Below are 14393 nucleotides of genomic sequence, written 5' to 3'. Positions count from 1 at the left end.
GATCTCTGGGGTCAGTAACTGGAATCTGTCCCTGCAGGTGCTCAGAGTGCAGGGTCCGGCTGGTTACTGTGCCCGAGGGTCCCGGCTGCTGCTCGTCACACACATCTCCAGGTCCTTTTGGTTTTTCTGTGGAGACTCTGAACAGAACGGGATTACGTCCAGGAGCATGAGATGACGTCAGAGAACCTCCATTTCTGTCCACCTGGACAAAAGTGTTTGAGATCCATCGAGTTTTTGAGTTTTACTGTGACTATTGATGAGCGACCTCGCAGCTACTGACGTGAACATCAACTCAACAGGGACATCTAGTGGTAACGCGTGTCAACCACACGTGCCAGAGTCGAGTGGATAGCACAGTGGTAGTAATGTAGCAGATGGACAAATTAAAGAGTCAAATGTTTCTTCTATGATTTCTTTATTAAAGTGTTATCTTTTGGTTCTGATCCAAAACTAGGCACTGACACGGGAGCAGAACCTGGACCTCATCAGGCACATCTCACGAGGTCCAGAGGTCAGTCCTTTGAAACTCCTCAAGTCTCTGTAGCAGGAGCCATCTGACCCATGTTCCACAGCTGCAGGAAGAAGACTAGAGTTTGGGTCAAATCACGGGCTTGAACCCTCACAACTGTTAGATGTCCCATTTGGTTCTGGTCCTTTGAAGTTCAACTGTGTGAAAATCTCTGGCAGAAATTTCAGTATGTCTCCAGAACCAGAGTGATCGGACCATCGGGCTATAGCTACAGTCACTGTGTCCAGCAGGGGGCGAATTAGTACGTAGCATCCTCGTACAGGTCCGTCCGCAGGCAGAACAGAACCGCCCCACCCAGCATGAAGATGGTGGCGCCCCAGCCAAGGCCGTAGCCCCAGTTGAACTCGTGGTAGGTCTGTAGCACCGAGCTGTCGATGAACTTGATCGGGTAGAGGACCAGGGCGCAGGCCTGCAGCACCACTGTGGAGATAACAGTGCGTGAACCACTGAGGACAACACTCAAACCTCTGATGTCATTTCCTGTTCTCCTTCAGCAACATCAGCTAGGGGGTTTTGTGGTCACTGAGCTGGGTCTGGTCCTGCATCTGACCCCTGGTCTCTCCTCCATGGATAAGCATTCAAAGAGCTGTACCCTGCATGTCCAAGAGTGAGGAGAAGGTTCTGGCACAGCGTCCACCAGAACCACAGGTCTGGATCCAACAACCAGCTCTGGTTCAGAAGACCAGTGGGAAGAGAGCGAACACACCTGCAGTGAAGAGCAGCACGGCCACGGTCCGGTACTGGTTTGTCCGGGTGTCCCGGCACATCCAGATTATGGACACCAGGAAGGTCACCAAAGTCACAGCGGCACCCGACATCAGAAGGACCAGAGTAGCGATCTGCCAGTCTGCAGGTCAAGCCAGGTCAGGACCAGAACCATCACGCACACAGGACATAAAGAAAACACAAACATGAGTCAGAGCAGCGTCTAAGTGTTTCCAGCTCAACACAACAGTTGAATGGTTTATGCCCCGCATCACATGACTTGCCACCACAGTGAATACGGAGGTGAGGAATGCGACCCAGTCACCAGAACCAGAGGGTGCGAAGACAAACAAAATGACCTCACTTTCACATGTGAGTCACTCCAGCAACTATGAGTGACTGGGTCAGACTGGATCAGAACCTCTGTTGTGAAAGGACAAAGAGAAACTCCAGTCTGAGACCAGATGGTTCTGTGGGTCCACGTCCAAGTAGAGGCAGGCAGTTGTGCTTTCTGGTTTCATCTGACAGGGACCTGGACCCCTATGACCTTTGACCTGACCCTCTGTCCTTTTTTAGGCTAAGGTTTGATGACCCACCTGAGCAACTCCAGTACCAAAATCGTGTCTCGAGTTAGAATCCGTTATTCGGTCCTCGAGCTTGTTGTGATGACGTAACTGCCATTACGACTTCAGAACCTCACACCAGAACTCTTCTGACACGCACTTGGTTGTTTTGGTTCTGAATTCTTAACATCCCTGAACTCACAACAACAAACATGCCAGTAGCCACGGAACTTTTTTTTTTTTTGAAGTTCCGAGTTCACTTCGCGATCCGGACCGAACTTCCCTCGAACATTCCTCCTCTTTCTTACCGGACGTGAGCGTGGAGAAACAGGTCTTCACAGCCTCCCCGGCCTCGTTCCGAACCGCGGACTCGGTGCAGGACTCCCACAGGGACAGGGAGAAGTGTTCGGCGGTGACCCAGGCGGGACTGAGGAGCGCCACCAGGTCCAGAACCAGAGCCAGCAGGACGCACAGTAGCGCCATCAGCTTGAAGGGTCGGAACACGGACATGTCGACGGCGGATCAGAACCGGAGGGCAGAGTCGAGAGAGTCAGAACGGAGCCGAACCCCGAAACACTCCGCTATTGTGTGCGCGGCCACTTCCGGTCATGATGGACCTTCAAAATAAAGCGTGGTTCAGTTTGTGATCTGTTTTGATTGCGCTCCAATTCGCTCCTTTTAAAGGGCGGCGTTCAAACAAGATGACGTCATTACGAGCCAAATACACATACATACACATAAATGTGGAGTTTTTGTTCTCATGACAGCATCATTGGAAACTCTGTTGATCGAAACATTCGTGTGAACACAAATGTCAACAAATTGACCGCGGTGAAGTTGGTTTGATTTGGGATATCCGACAGATATTAGATCCAGAGATCTAAGTTCACACCTTGGGCTCAAAGGTTGGGGTCAGTGGCCATGAGACTAATCCCCTCCTTTCTCTCACTGGATAGGCTGATTTCACCGGTCCTAGTCCCTCTGTCACTGATCTGTTGACTCCAATAACTGGAGGGTGCAATTACAAAGTACACCAGCAGGTGACGCTCACGCTACATTGTGTTGTTTTTCTTTTTGTGAGGCCTGTCCTTTAAATCACGTGACTCACACTGTGTGTGTGTGTGTGTGTGTGTGTGTGTGTGTGTGTGTGTGTGTGTGTGTGTGTGTGTGTCTGTCCGTTGAGATTGTGTTTCTATGTGGCTTAAATAAACGCTTGGACTCTGACTGGTTCTGTTGTGAAGTGAGTGTCTCTGGCTGACTGACTTGGACGATCACTAAACGGTGGACTTTTTTAAAACCTCCAGGTGGCAGACGGACTCCTCGGCTCTGGTCCCAGACCGACTTCTGTCCCAGATCAGGAGCTTTTAGTGTGTCTGTCCTATGAAGGTTCTGCCAGGAGGCCAGCAGGGGGAGTGGTGGCGCGGGTGGGATGGTCAGGAAAGCAGTCCGTTGCTACTCTTAGTGGGGACATTTCATTGACTTCCATGCTTTCCCCAGCCTCTCATCCTGACCCTTGCCGTCAAAAACAAATATCTAACCTTAACCAGGCCTCTTAACCAAACATTATAATGACCCAATTATTTTGCCCCGCCACAAGGTGAAGCCTGAAATGTTCTCACAATGCAAAACGTCCTCACAAGATGGTGTGTTTTCCAGGAATCGGTCCTCACAAGTGCTTGCTCACACACACAACCTGACCATGGGAGGAAACCAGTACGTTCAGAGGAACTCAATAGGCGCCATTCAACCACAGGAAGATTGAAGAATAGAACCCACAACCTTCTGAGGCATTCAGCTTTAGAAGGTCAGGTGTAAATCAATATGAGAGCAGCAGCTGCAGGTGGCGCTAGAGCAGCTTGTTCGTCAGGATATTGCATCCATTTAAATGTCAGTCACCAGGTTACATTGTGGTCAGGATGTCAAGATTTAATCTGGTCAGTTGTGGTGATCAATGCCGGAATATTGATCTAATGAAGCCTTTAGATAATAAGGTCTGGAGTTTATAGTAAAAATAATGTCACATTCTGGCGCACATCAAGACAATGACGCTATCTGTGAAAGATAAAATCTTGGTATGAGCTAATCTGGCTAACAATGGACAACAAAGTTAATCTGTGAGGGAATCTGAGTGGCCACTGATGTACACTTAATCTGGTCAACCAACAATCTACCACCATACTTTTCTAATCTGGTTGGCATCACAGTTTACATATTGGTAATCTGGCTAACAATCCCAGTGTGGATTTACAAGGCTGTGTCAACCGCTTTAATCTGAGTCCCAACAAATGGCTGTCATGACTGGATTATTGCTGAGCCACGGTTCGCACAGATAAGCGCCCCCTGGCTGTCATCCTGCAGTGTTTCATCTGTCTTTGCCAGTTTGTGGACATCTGTTTATTTCCTCCTTCAGCCGTCACCATGACAACCAACCCCCACCATCACTGCTCCCCTCCCCCTCTGGCATCCTCCCCTCCCGGGACACCGGCTGTGGTCACTGGTCAGCAGGTCTGCTGGTCCCTTTGGAGGATCGCCCGCAAACCAGAACCAGACTTTAGTGAGTGTGGACTAGAGCAGCAGTTTAGCTCTTCATCCAGATCATCAGCTGATGTGGAGTCAGTCAGTGAGCCACTGACCAGCTCTGAGAAAACCTGACAGTCATGATGCTAAAGGGACATATCCACCCTCAGATTATTGTACGAGGGCTACAGTTTGAGACCGATTCGACTGCAGAGATTCTCTTTCTCGACAAACATTCACCTAAACACATCAGTGACCTGTGTGTGTGTGTGAGAGAGAGTTATGTTTGACATGTACAGGCTGAACAATGTGAGAACAGCTGAGTGTGGAGTGCTGTGGGCACAGACATACAGCTTGGTTCCCCTGGTTGGGTGAAATTGTCTCAGTTTGACTAAAGGTCCACACAAACGTCTGGGGAAGCAACATCCTGGTTCTGGTCACCTCAGGTCTTATTGGGTTTTGGGGTCCATGTTCTGAATCTGGGGCCAGGTCAGGGGTCAAGTTTAGTTTTGATCAATTAACTTTTGGAACCAGAATGTCCCTTGTTTTCTAGAGTTTTTGTCAAAGAGCAGAAGTTTGTGGAGGGTCCAGGATCTACTCAAGCTCATTCACCTGTGATACAATGGTGAACAGGGAAAAGGTGTCGGGTCGGACTAGAACTTTGCTCTCTGGGGAGGCGAGGGAAACAGGATCTGCCGGGTTCCAGGTGTAAACCGGGCAGAAGCAGACCCCGGGTCACATGATACACCCGAGGGACCCAGAGACCTAGAACTGGGTCAGTGTGTTGGAGTGGGCGGTTCGGGTCCATCTCAACTCCAGTTGAGGAGCAGAGTTCACAATTTAAAAAAAAAAATCTGGCGACGGTACCTGAGGTGGTTCCTCAGTCACTGACATCAGTTTCAGACCAGGACATTCGAACCCAAGGACAGCTAAGTCTCCTCCAACTGAGGTTTGAGGAGCTTCATTTGCGACAGAAAACAGCGACAGATTCGGAGCTTGATCACCGTGACTCGATCGCAGATGCTGATCAATAACTCTTCTTTATTTAAGTGGACTCCAATGAGCGAGTGTGGGCCGGAGGTCCGGGTCGGTCCCTCCTCCGTGGGCGGGTCCACGCGTGTCTTTAGGACCCAGTGGCTCCACGCTGCAGAGCGGACCAGACAAAGACGGTGAGCAGCAGCTCCTCACTCACACACGCGCCTTCACCCGCAGCAGCGACGCAGGTGAGTCGGCGTCTCCCCCCGGTGTCAGTGTCGTGGTCCCGCGGGGTCTGAAAGGTCCTTGTATGCGTGGGCAGGTGGTCAATAGGTGCGTCCGCTTTTTCCTCATTAAGTTGCGCCGTTTCAGAGACGTCCACGCCCTTGGGTGGGTGCGCGCGCGCGCGCGCGCGTGCGTGTGAGGCGACAGCGTGTTGTGAGGAGAGATGCCGGTGTGTGGGTGGAGGGGATCAGACGCCGGACTGGATCTGTAGAAACCGTTTCACCTTGAGTTGTGGGTGTGAGTGAGTACACGTGGTGACGTCACTGTGGGAGACAATGGAGTGTCCCACTTACTGCCCACTGGGGAAGGGTCAGTGCGATCTGCCCACCACAGAAGCAGATGGCCCCACACCTGGTCTTTGTCAGCCAAGGAGCCACTTCAGTGTGGTGGTCCCGCCCCTGCCTGGTCTGCCAGGCCCCCACTCCCACTCCCCTGCAGCACAAAGAGCGTTGGCTATTTTGGTGTCCGAGTAGGACTGGAGTCTGGTTTGGTGCTGGAGGGGGGGGCGGGTATGATGATGATGATGATGATGATGATGATGCTGTATGTGTGTGTGGACCTGAAGACACAAGGGGCTGCTCCTCAGTCATGCGGGTCTAGAACACTCACTGAGGTTCTAGACCCTGAGGAAGATCTTCCTGGCCAAACTGAGATCTGTTGCCGGGCGGTGCCCTCTCCACACAGTCCCTGACTTCCTGTCTCTCCCTCAGCAGTCTCGGTGCTGGTCACCACCTCCTCACCTCCTCACAGCCATCACCACCACCACCGCCGCCGCCGCCATCATGGAGCTGGACTTCGGACACTTTGACGAGCGGGACAAGTCCCGCGTCCCCCGCGCCGGACGCATGAACGGCCTGCCCAGCCCAACGCACAGCGCCCACTGCAGCTTCTACCGCACACGCACGCTGCAGGCGCTCACCAATGAGAAGAAGGCTAAGAAGGTCCGCTTCTACCGCAACGGCGACCGTTACTTCAAGGGCATCGTGTACGCTGTGGCCAACGACCGCTTTCGCACCTTTGACGCGCTGCTGGCCGACCTGACCCGCTCGCTGGCTGACCACATCAACCTCCCCCAGGGCGTGCGCTTCATCTTCTCTGTCGATGGCTCACGCAAGATCTCATCCATGGAGGAGCTGGAGGAAGGTGAGGCTTCCTGTTGTGACTTCAGAATACATTCAGGATTGGGCCCCCACCAACCTCACACCTCAGGTCTTGGTGTCTGGCAGGTCTGACAGGAAGTGACATCACTGTCACACTGGAAGAAATTTTGTTTCCAAAGCAAGTTGAGTTTGGTGACCAGATCAATGTTACTTTTAAAGACATTAAAAGTCTGCTTTTATTTAAAATAAAAATGGACCCAGGGCTCTTCTTGTCAGGTTGTAGACTCTCCTGGGTCTGGATTCAGAGACGCTGGGGTGGAAACCAGATTATACATTAAAGACCTGATAAGAGGTTTGATCAGATCAGTCTAGACTGATAATCTCCGACCAACTCTTAATCTCTTGACTGTGAGGCGAGCAAATTCTAAGTATTCCCTGAACGTCAAGACTACAGGTGCTGGTTTGGTTCTGCAGTTGGGCAGCTGCAGATTGTGGTTCTGTGAGGGACCAGATCACCTCCAGAGGTGCTGGTGACGAGCAACTGCATTTCAAGTTTGAGATTAAATATACAATTGTTTCATCAGCACTTCTCTGTGTCTGTGCTGAATTGGGTTTGATTGAGAAGCATTTGGGATCAGTCTTGATGGACACAGTTGAAGAAGAGAGTGCAGGTGAGGTGGAGATGCCCTTGAAGTCATTTGTCATTGCAGTGATGCTTGGTTTAGAAACTCAGGAGTCAGATGAGTCAGAGATGAAGATATTGAGGCTGTAATTGTGACTAGAAAGGGCGAGATCAGAAATGACTATAAGAGGGACCTTTGGAGAAGAAGATTGTTGGAGATGATGAAGAAGAAGAAAGTATGCGGTTCATGATTCAATGAGAACAAGACAGGTGATGGGAAATGAGAAAGACCTTTATTAGCTAGGTTACAAACAGGATGTTGAGGTGGTTCCTCATCACAGACTTCCTTGGTCAAGTTGGAGTCTTGCCTCACAGATGTGGTCTTCATGAGAGGGATGTGATGGTTCTTCTCAGAGTCTCCTGCAGTCAGCATTCAGGTTGGAGTGAAACACTCCTCTCCTGCTCTGGGGAAGTCTCCACGCCACCTGGTTCTGAACTAACAAGGTTCTTCGACCCTCAGGAGAGAGCTACGTGTGTGCGTCAGAGAACTTCTACAAGAAGATGGACTACACCAAGAATGTCAACCCTAACTGGTCGGTCAATGTGAAGGCGTCGGCTAACCAGAAGAACCTGCAGTCCTTTGCGGCTCGGGCGGCGCTGGAGGCCAAGGAGACGAAGGACTTCATCCGACCCAAGCTAGTGACGGTGATGCGCAGCGGCGTGAAGCCACGGAAGGCTGTGCGGGTTCTGCTCAACAAGAAGACGGCGCACTCCTTCGAGCAGGTTCTGACCGACATCACCGAGGCCATCAAGCTGGAGAGCGGCGTGGTCAAGCGTATCTACACACTGGACGGGAAGCAGGTATGTGGTGTGCAATCCACCTGACCTGCTCACCCTTTTTGCTGGTTCCATCCTGTTCAGCTCAGAGGGAAAAATCTTGTTCCTGTGACTGAAGACGGTTCTATTGACATGAGCACCACCACTGGTCTGGTTCTGTTAAAGGAGCGGTCTCTTTGTACTGGGCAACAGAACCTTCCTGACCAGATGAAGTCCAAACTAAACTTGAAAAGCCACTTCAAACGGTCCGCAGTTTCACGTCTATGAATCGAGCAGCTCTGGTGTGTTCAGATTGACCGCACTGGGTCGGACTGGCCCGGTAGAATCAAAGCGGGGAGCTCTGGTCTTCATCTTCTTGCTCATTTCATCTTTTTCTTTTCACCTTCAAAACCACCGCAGACGGTGTCTCGGTGCTTCTGTGGTCAGGCGTCTGTGAGAACGACGTGACAGAACAAAGTCAGTGTTCACCTGCCGACCCGCCCGACCTTTTGTCTGACCTCTGGCTTGTTTGCCGAGGTCCAGCCCAGTATTGTGTTGTGTGTCTGAGTCAGACAACACAGACACACTAAAGTCACTGACCTGAACTATTTTGTGCTGTGGGAAGAAACTGGAGTTCCCCGGGCTAACCCCGCCAGAAGACAGAGGGTGACATCTTTTCCCTCCGCCCCTGTCACTAGGTCACAGTCAAGGTCGAAATAAAAGAAAATCACTGACGACAGGGAAGTGAATCTGAGAGTGAAGGTCCACTCCAAGCGTGACCCAGGTTCCTGTGGGCCTGACCTGGTGGGTCAGATGATTTTGAGATTACAACGTTGTCAGTCTGACCTCTGACCTCAGAAGGCTCTCATCCTCTCTTTGTCTCAGAGTCTCTAAAGCAGCTCGCCACGTGCTGATGCTGCGCCTGCCCCTCCCCTCTCTGATCTGGCTGGTTGCTAGGCAACCACATCTCGGCACAAAGACCCACTGAGTTGGGCAGACCTGATCAGAAGCCAAGACTCTCAGCAGCCCCCGGACCACAATGTCCTCTCATCAACTAGAGGTGGTTCTGCTTCCGGACAGAGACGTCTTGGTCTAGACCACAACCCCCCCCACCCACCCACACCTCCTCACCCACCTCCTCACCCACCTCCGCCAAGTGATGTGAGCTTAAGACGAAACGGAAGTGACTTTTGACTACAAAGGTCCACGTTGCTGAAGCTGCTGCATGACAAAAAGAGAGTGGCTCTGCTGCAGATGTGTTGTCATGGCGATAAGCTGCTCATCATGACAATAGCAGGAGGCGCTGAGTCTGCGCTTTACACACGCACACAGTCGGAGGGTGTGGTCATCATGTCGGTTCATATCCATCCTCACCGCTCCTGGTGTCTCTACTGCTGCACCAAACATCAACAGGTCAATGATGATGAGCTGGATCTGTGAGGACCACACACACACACATCCGTGACACAAACTAGCTGGGATGAGCACAGGATGATGGAGGTTGGTGTTGGGATGTGGGAGGACTCGTACTTCTCCGCCGCCAGATCAATAAGAACGCGCGAGTGGGAGTTCTGCCCGCAGCTACCAGACCTCCTTCAGAGCCAGGTTCCCGTGGAAACGGACTCACAAGCAGACTTTCTTTGGTCTTTTCCACAACACACCAAGAGTCAGGCGTCAGAGACGAGTCCCCTACGGTGACAGGTCCAACTCATGACTGCAGGCTGGATGAGGAAATGACATCATGAACTGAACTCTTGGGCAGGAACCTCCCCATCTGCCCCAGCAGAGGCTGGTCCTGGCTGCGACTGGTCATGTGATCCTGACAGCTGGTGAGGCGGATGGGTGTTGCTGAAGAGGGGGTGTATTCAGGAGCTGGGGGAGGATGACTCTGAGAGCTTTGGTGACTCGACAACCTCTGAACGAATATTCTTAGCGACACTGTTGCTGAGTAACGCAGACCTTTCTGTTTCCATGGCAACACCTTGAATATCTCGGCGACCTTTGACCCAGGAGGAGAGCTGTGTTTTTATTGGCGTCACTGAACTGCAGCAGCGCCCCCTGCTGTGATGTCATCATGTCCTTGCTGCGTGTTTGAGAGGTCCAAATCATATTCGGACTGCCTCAGCGGTTTTCTCCTCAGGAGTCTTATACTGCAGTAAATTTGAGATTACAGCGTCCCACTGTGGGATTATCTCTTTATCTACTTTAGCTGCCTTGCTGATTAAGCTATTAAAATGGACGGGATCAGAACCATCCTCCGCAAGGACCCGCCTGAGGAGTCAGCAAGTGCTTTGACTCGAAAGGTGCTACCTATTTCTGATCTCCTGATAACGTCAGAAAGAGCTCCGGCTGAAAAACCCAATTAGGTTTGATCCCCGGAGTGGCACTTCCAGTTCAGCCCGGATCCAGAGCTGCTGGGAATTCTGAGGTTCCAGCTGTTGGATTCCTCGCCAGCGAGTCACCAGAACACTTGTAGCCGTCGAGCGGCGGAGAGATCCACCGTGGCAGCTGTTGGGCCAGTCCCACATTCTCAGCTCTCATTTTGGATCAGAGAAGGTTCTGGCCGGGAGCCCACACTCAGACCATCCCGACTCTTTCCTCTCCTTGGTCCCAAACTCTGCTTCAGTTCAGATCCAGATGGCTGAGCAGGCAGCGCCGTGTAACTCTTGAATCATTGCTAAAACATTGAAGTCCAACTGGAATCATCACGGCAGAACCCAGGAGAAGACCTTTAAAGAGAGTTTTGTTCAATACAAAATTGAATTGTTGTCATTTATCTTGAGTTTTGTTGTGGTGAATGAGAGCATGTTTCAGGAAAGAGTGGAGAGCGTAGCGTTGTTCATGTTCTCTCTCTCTCTCTCTCCGGTAGGTGACCTGTCTGCAGGACTTCTTCGGTGAGGACGACGTCTTTATCGCATGTGGGCCGGAGAAGTTCCGCTACGCTCAGGACGACTTCTCTCTGGACGAGAACGGTCAGTGACCCGGTCCTGGTGTTGAAAATTATTGACAGTGGGAGAAGGACCACTTGTATAGAACTTATTGCGTCATGATCTTTTAGCTCCACTTGACTCCTACAGTTCACCTCTGTTAGCAAGCTAATCCAAGATGGCTTCCCTGAACGTAAACAGGAAGTAGAAATTTTGAATCAGGTGAAGCACCAACAGGAACGAACACATTAGTTTTTGAATTTGTGTTTCTAGTTGAAAACAGAATCAGGAAGTTGTTTATAGCCAAACAAGAAACGCAAGCTTTCAGTGTGTGTTTCCAATGTGCTGAACTTGGCTGTGACAAAATTCCCAGCTGTGACTTCCCCCTTCCGAGGGACCTGTAACACAGCATAACAGCTAATGTGGCTAACAGGGGTTTAAGTCCGAAAACATTGCCACTCTCACGCCGCTGTGGCAGCTAACTGGTTCAAGCTAACCGTGATCTGATCTGTCCCCAGAGTGTCGGGTGATGAAGGGGAACAAGACTCCCCGCGGAAGCATCAAGACCCCGGGTCACATCCGACGCTGCCAGTCTCCAGCTGAATCCAGTGAGTTCTGTTTCAGTCCAAGTTCCTAGGGCAGACATCTGACTCGGGTTCTGATTCAGACTGAAGTCAGACATTACCGTCAGTGACGATGTCAGAGCTGAGTCATGTTATGCAGAGGGAAGAGGGGGTGGACCAGGGGTGAGGATGGGACGAGTCTCAGTCATTGTTGACTTGATCATCGGCTGCACTTATGAAGTGTGAGCCTTTGTCACTCACCAGGTCACAACAGTCTTGTGAAGAGGTTTTTTCAGGAGTTCAAGTCTTCACTATCACAACAGACTTGACTCAATAGAGAATAGCTTAAAATGGCAATGATGATGTCCTTCATCTGGTCAAATCGCTGGATTTAGGAAGGATGCGTCTGTGGTAACAATGTTCTGGTCTTCTCTCAGCCAATGGGACCGGCTCCAGCAGCCAGCTGTCTACCCCAGTGTCCAAACATTCCCCCACCTCCACCCCGACCAGCCCCGGTCCAAATGCCAAGCAGAAGGTACCTCAAGAGTCTCATGTCACTCACTAAAGTGTTACAATTCATGCTGTGGATGAGCGAAAAACATCCCCAACTTCTCCGCCAGAAGATATCAGGGCATCATCTAAAAATGTTTTGTGTCCTGCAGGACTTGTACCTGCCACTCTCTCTGGACGACGAGGACTCTCAGGGCGAGTCCATGTGAAGGCACCACCCATCGACTTCACTACCTTTCTAACGAATCCACTTTCTGTCAAAAAAATTATCTGCTGCTGAAGAAAAAAAAAACCTTTTTTTAAACAATAAACAAACGGCTTCACGACACTCGCACTGGCTCTCCAAACACCGTCGTGACAACACAAACACTTTTGTCAAGTTTTCAATGGATCGCAACATTCTGGGCAGCAAACCAAAATTTGAACTTTTTTTAACTGTAATTTTCTTCTTACTAAAAGTTGTCGCAGGCCGTCCACATAAACACGTAGGATATTTTTAACTTGTAAATATTCTGTATGTCAGGACGTATCCAAAGTTCGTAATATGAAACAAGAAAGCCAAAAAACAAGGCGTCGGAAAGTCCGCAGTAAAAGCTCGCAGCAAGTGAAATCAATCTAAATCGACATCAATTTCCGTCGCACTCTTTTCTTGCTTCTTCCATTTGCTCCATCAACACTTCGTCAACTCCTGCTGTGTGTTCTAGGTACTGCATGTTTGTCGGACAGTGATGCGTCACTGCGCTAACCACTCTGTGGCTAATAAATCGACGTCTTTACATTGTTTTTATACTCTAAAGCAATTACGAGGAAACAAGTGCTCTCTAGGTTCATTAGCGTGTTTGTACGAACCGTTTCATTCATTCTTTCATGTGGATTTTTGTTGCCTGTAGGGGGCAGCAGGTCAGATGATCAGTCGCTCCGTGACCACTAATTTGCGAAATTGCAGGAAACTGATCAGATCGGACAAGTTTGCGATGTTTCGCCACGCTACGTCGGTGAAACCTCGATGGTCTGATCAGAAGTTTATATAGTTTATCTTGATATTCAGAGTTCACGTCTTGTTCACTGCTTCAGAGAAGGGTGGTAGTATTTTGGGTTTTAATTGTGGGTTGCTGGTTCAATTCCCGGCTCTAATTGTGAGAGGAAGTTCTGTACACGCGAGCGTCTCGCCACACCGGGTGTCGGGTGTCAAATTGTTGTCCCGACGCGGTGTTGAGGGGAGCGTCTGCCTAGTGGTGTCGCCGGTTCGACCCCAGCTGTCCCTGCAGTGGGTTCAGTCACATGCTCCGATTCATGGCGTCCTTGAGCAAGGCACTGTTGAAGTCATGCTGAGATGGCGACAGCCTCACTTTTGAAGTGCCACTGGTTCAATTCTTGGCTTCTCTGAAGGTCACCTGAACCTTCACAAGGGGTCACACAAAAACCTTCTCTCAGAGAGGCTGCCTTGCCAGAGTGTAAAGCACCAATGGCAACTATTGCGCAACTAACTTAAGTTCCCAGTCTCCTTCAGCAGTTTTCCTCTCGGATGCGGCGCCTCAATTCACCTGCAGGGGCGCTGTTGCACCAGCCTAGACTCTACCACCAGCAGGGGTCGTCGTGGTCGTTAGTGAGTCAGCACAGCAGCCGGTGCCTTCTTTGTCTAACAATATAAACCAACACTCCATGATCGACCTTTTTTCAGACTGAACCAACTGTTTTTACTGCCTGTCGTGTCACCTGCTTTTCTTTTGCAATTAAACCTCCTGATTCCACAGCCTGCCTCCGACTCTCTTTTGTCCTGGTGACCTGACCTGGTGTTGTCAAGCCAACAGACGAAGCGTTGTGATTGTTCTGCAGCATGTGGACTGTTTCTCCCATAAACTCCACACTTGGCCACCGCTGTGTATTGTTGGTCAGTGTGAGGCCTCAAACCGACATCGTTTGGTATGTGTCGCCACCTGCTGGTAAGGCTCAGAAGCCGAGGAGAGACACACCAGGGTGAGCGTCATCTTTGGGGGTACAAGCTATTCAGCTGCAGAAGGAGGCCACCAGGTGGCAGCAGAGAGACATCTGCCGCAGGTGAGTCTCACCTGACGTCTCCCTGGACTGATGTTCTGCTGCTCGGGTCCTGATTCCCTGACTTTTATAAAGTGTTCTTCCTCCTTCATGCCTGTCCAGCCCAAACATCCCACACGAACAAATTCAGATTAAGCTCCTGCCTGACATTGAACATCTGGTCAAATCTGGAGGGGTCAAGATGCGGCCCATGAACAACTAGTTCAATTGATTTAAGTTGATGTTC

At 50.6% G+C, this 14393-nt stretch overlaps 2 protein-coding genes across 4 annotated transcripts; one reads left to right on the top strand and one right to left on the bottom strand.

Moving 5' to 3' along the window:
- Window positions 1-409: 409 nt before the first annotated feature.
- On the bottom strand, window positions 410-2405 carry LOC128748644 (transmembrane protein 47-like). Its single transcript, XM_053847591.1, has 3 exons — window positions 2106-2405; window positions 1236-1376; window positions 410-949 (listed from the first exon to the last, which is right to left on the bottom strand). The coding sequence occupies exons 1-3, from the start codon at window positions 2305-2307 to the stop codon at window positions 768-770; spliced, it is 525 nt and encodes a 174-aa protein (XP_053703566.1). The 5' UTR covers window positions 2308-2405; the 3' UTR covers window positions 410-767.
- Window positions 2406-5420: 3015 nt separating this feature from the next.
- On the top strand, window positions 5421-13859 carry LOC128748458 (neuronal migration protein doublecortin-like). 3 transcript variants are annotated; one of them, XM_053847280.1, is made up of 7 exons: window positions 5421-5483; window positions 6288-6717; window positions 7817-8157; window positions 10982-11084; window positions 11558-11647; window positions 12040-12137; window positions 12265-13859. In XM_053847280.1, exons 2-7 carry the CDS (start codon window positions 6357-6359, stop codon window positions 12319-12321), a joined length of 1050 nt encoding a protein of 349 aa, XP_053703255.1. In that variant the 5' UTR covers window positions 5421-5483; window positions 6288-6356; the 3' UTR covers window positions 12322-13859. The 3 variants fall into 3 exon arrangements, with proteins under 3 accessions (XP_053703255.1, XP_053703253.1, XP_053703254.1); XM_053847278.1 differs by having other exon boundaries at window positions 5471-5537; window positions 6285-6717; XM_053847279.1 differs by having other exon boundaries at window positions 5477-5537.
- The last annotated feature ends 534 nt before the right edge of the window (window positions 13860-14393 follow it).

This window comes from Synchiropus splendidus, chromosome 17, assembly GCF_027744825.2.
Source record: "Synchiropus splendidus isolate RoL2022-P1 chromosome 17, RoL_Sspl_1.0, whole genome shotgun sequence".
Classification (NCBI taxonomy): Eukaryota; Metazoa; Chordata; class Actinopteri; order Syngnathiformes; family Callionymidae; genus Synchiropus; species Synchiropus splendidus.
This window is presented reverse-complemented; position numbering and strand designations above follow the sequence as displayed.

Coding starts and splice junctions, on each gene's coding strand:
- LOC128748644 (XM_053847591.1), bottom strand. CDS start 2,307: ATGTCCGTGTTCCGACCCTTCAAGCTGATGGCGCTACTGTGCGTCCTG. Junction 1,377..2,105: donor TTTCTCCACGCTCACGTCCG/GTAAGAAAGAGG, acceptor CTTGACCTGCAG/ACTGGCAGATCGCTACTCTG. Junction 950..1,235: donor CGTGCTGCTCTTCACTGCAG/GTGTGTTCGCTC, acceptor TTATCTCCACAG/TGGTGCTGCAGGCCTGCGCC.
- LOC128748458 (XM_053847280.1), top strand. CDS start 6,357: ATGGAGCTGGACTTCGGACACTTTGACGAGCGGGACAAGTCCCGCGTC. Junction 6,718..7,816: donor CATGGAGGAGCTGGAGGAAG/GTGAGGCTTCCT, acceptor TTCGACCCTCAG/GAGAGAGCTACGTGTGTGCG. Junction 11,648..12,039: donor CCAGTCTCCAGCTGAATCCA/GTGAGTTCTGTT, acceptor GTCTTCTCTCAG/CCAATGGGACCGGCTCCAGC.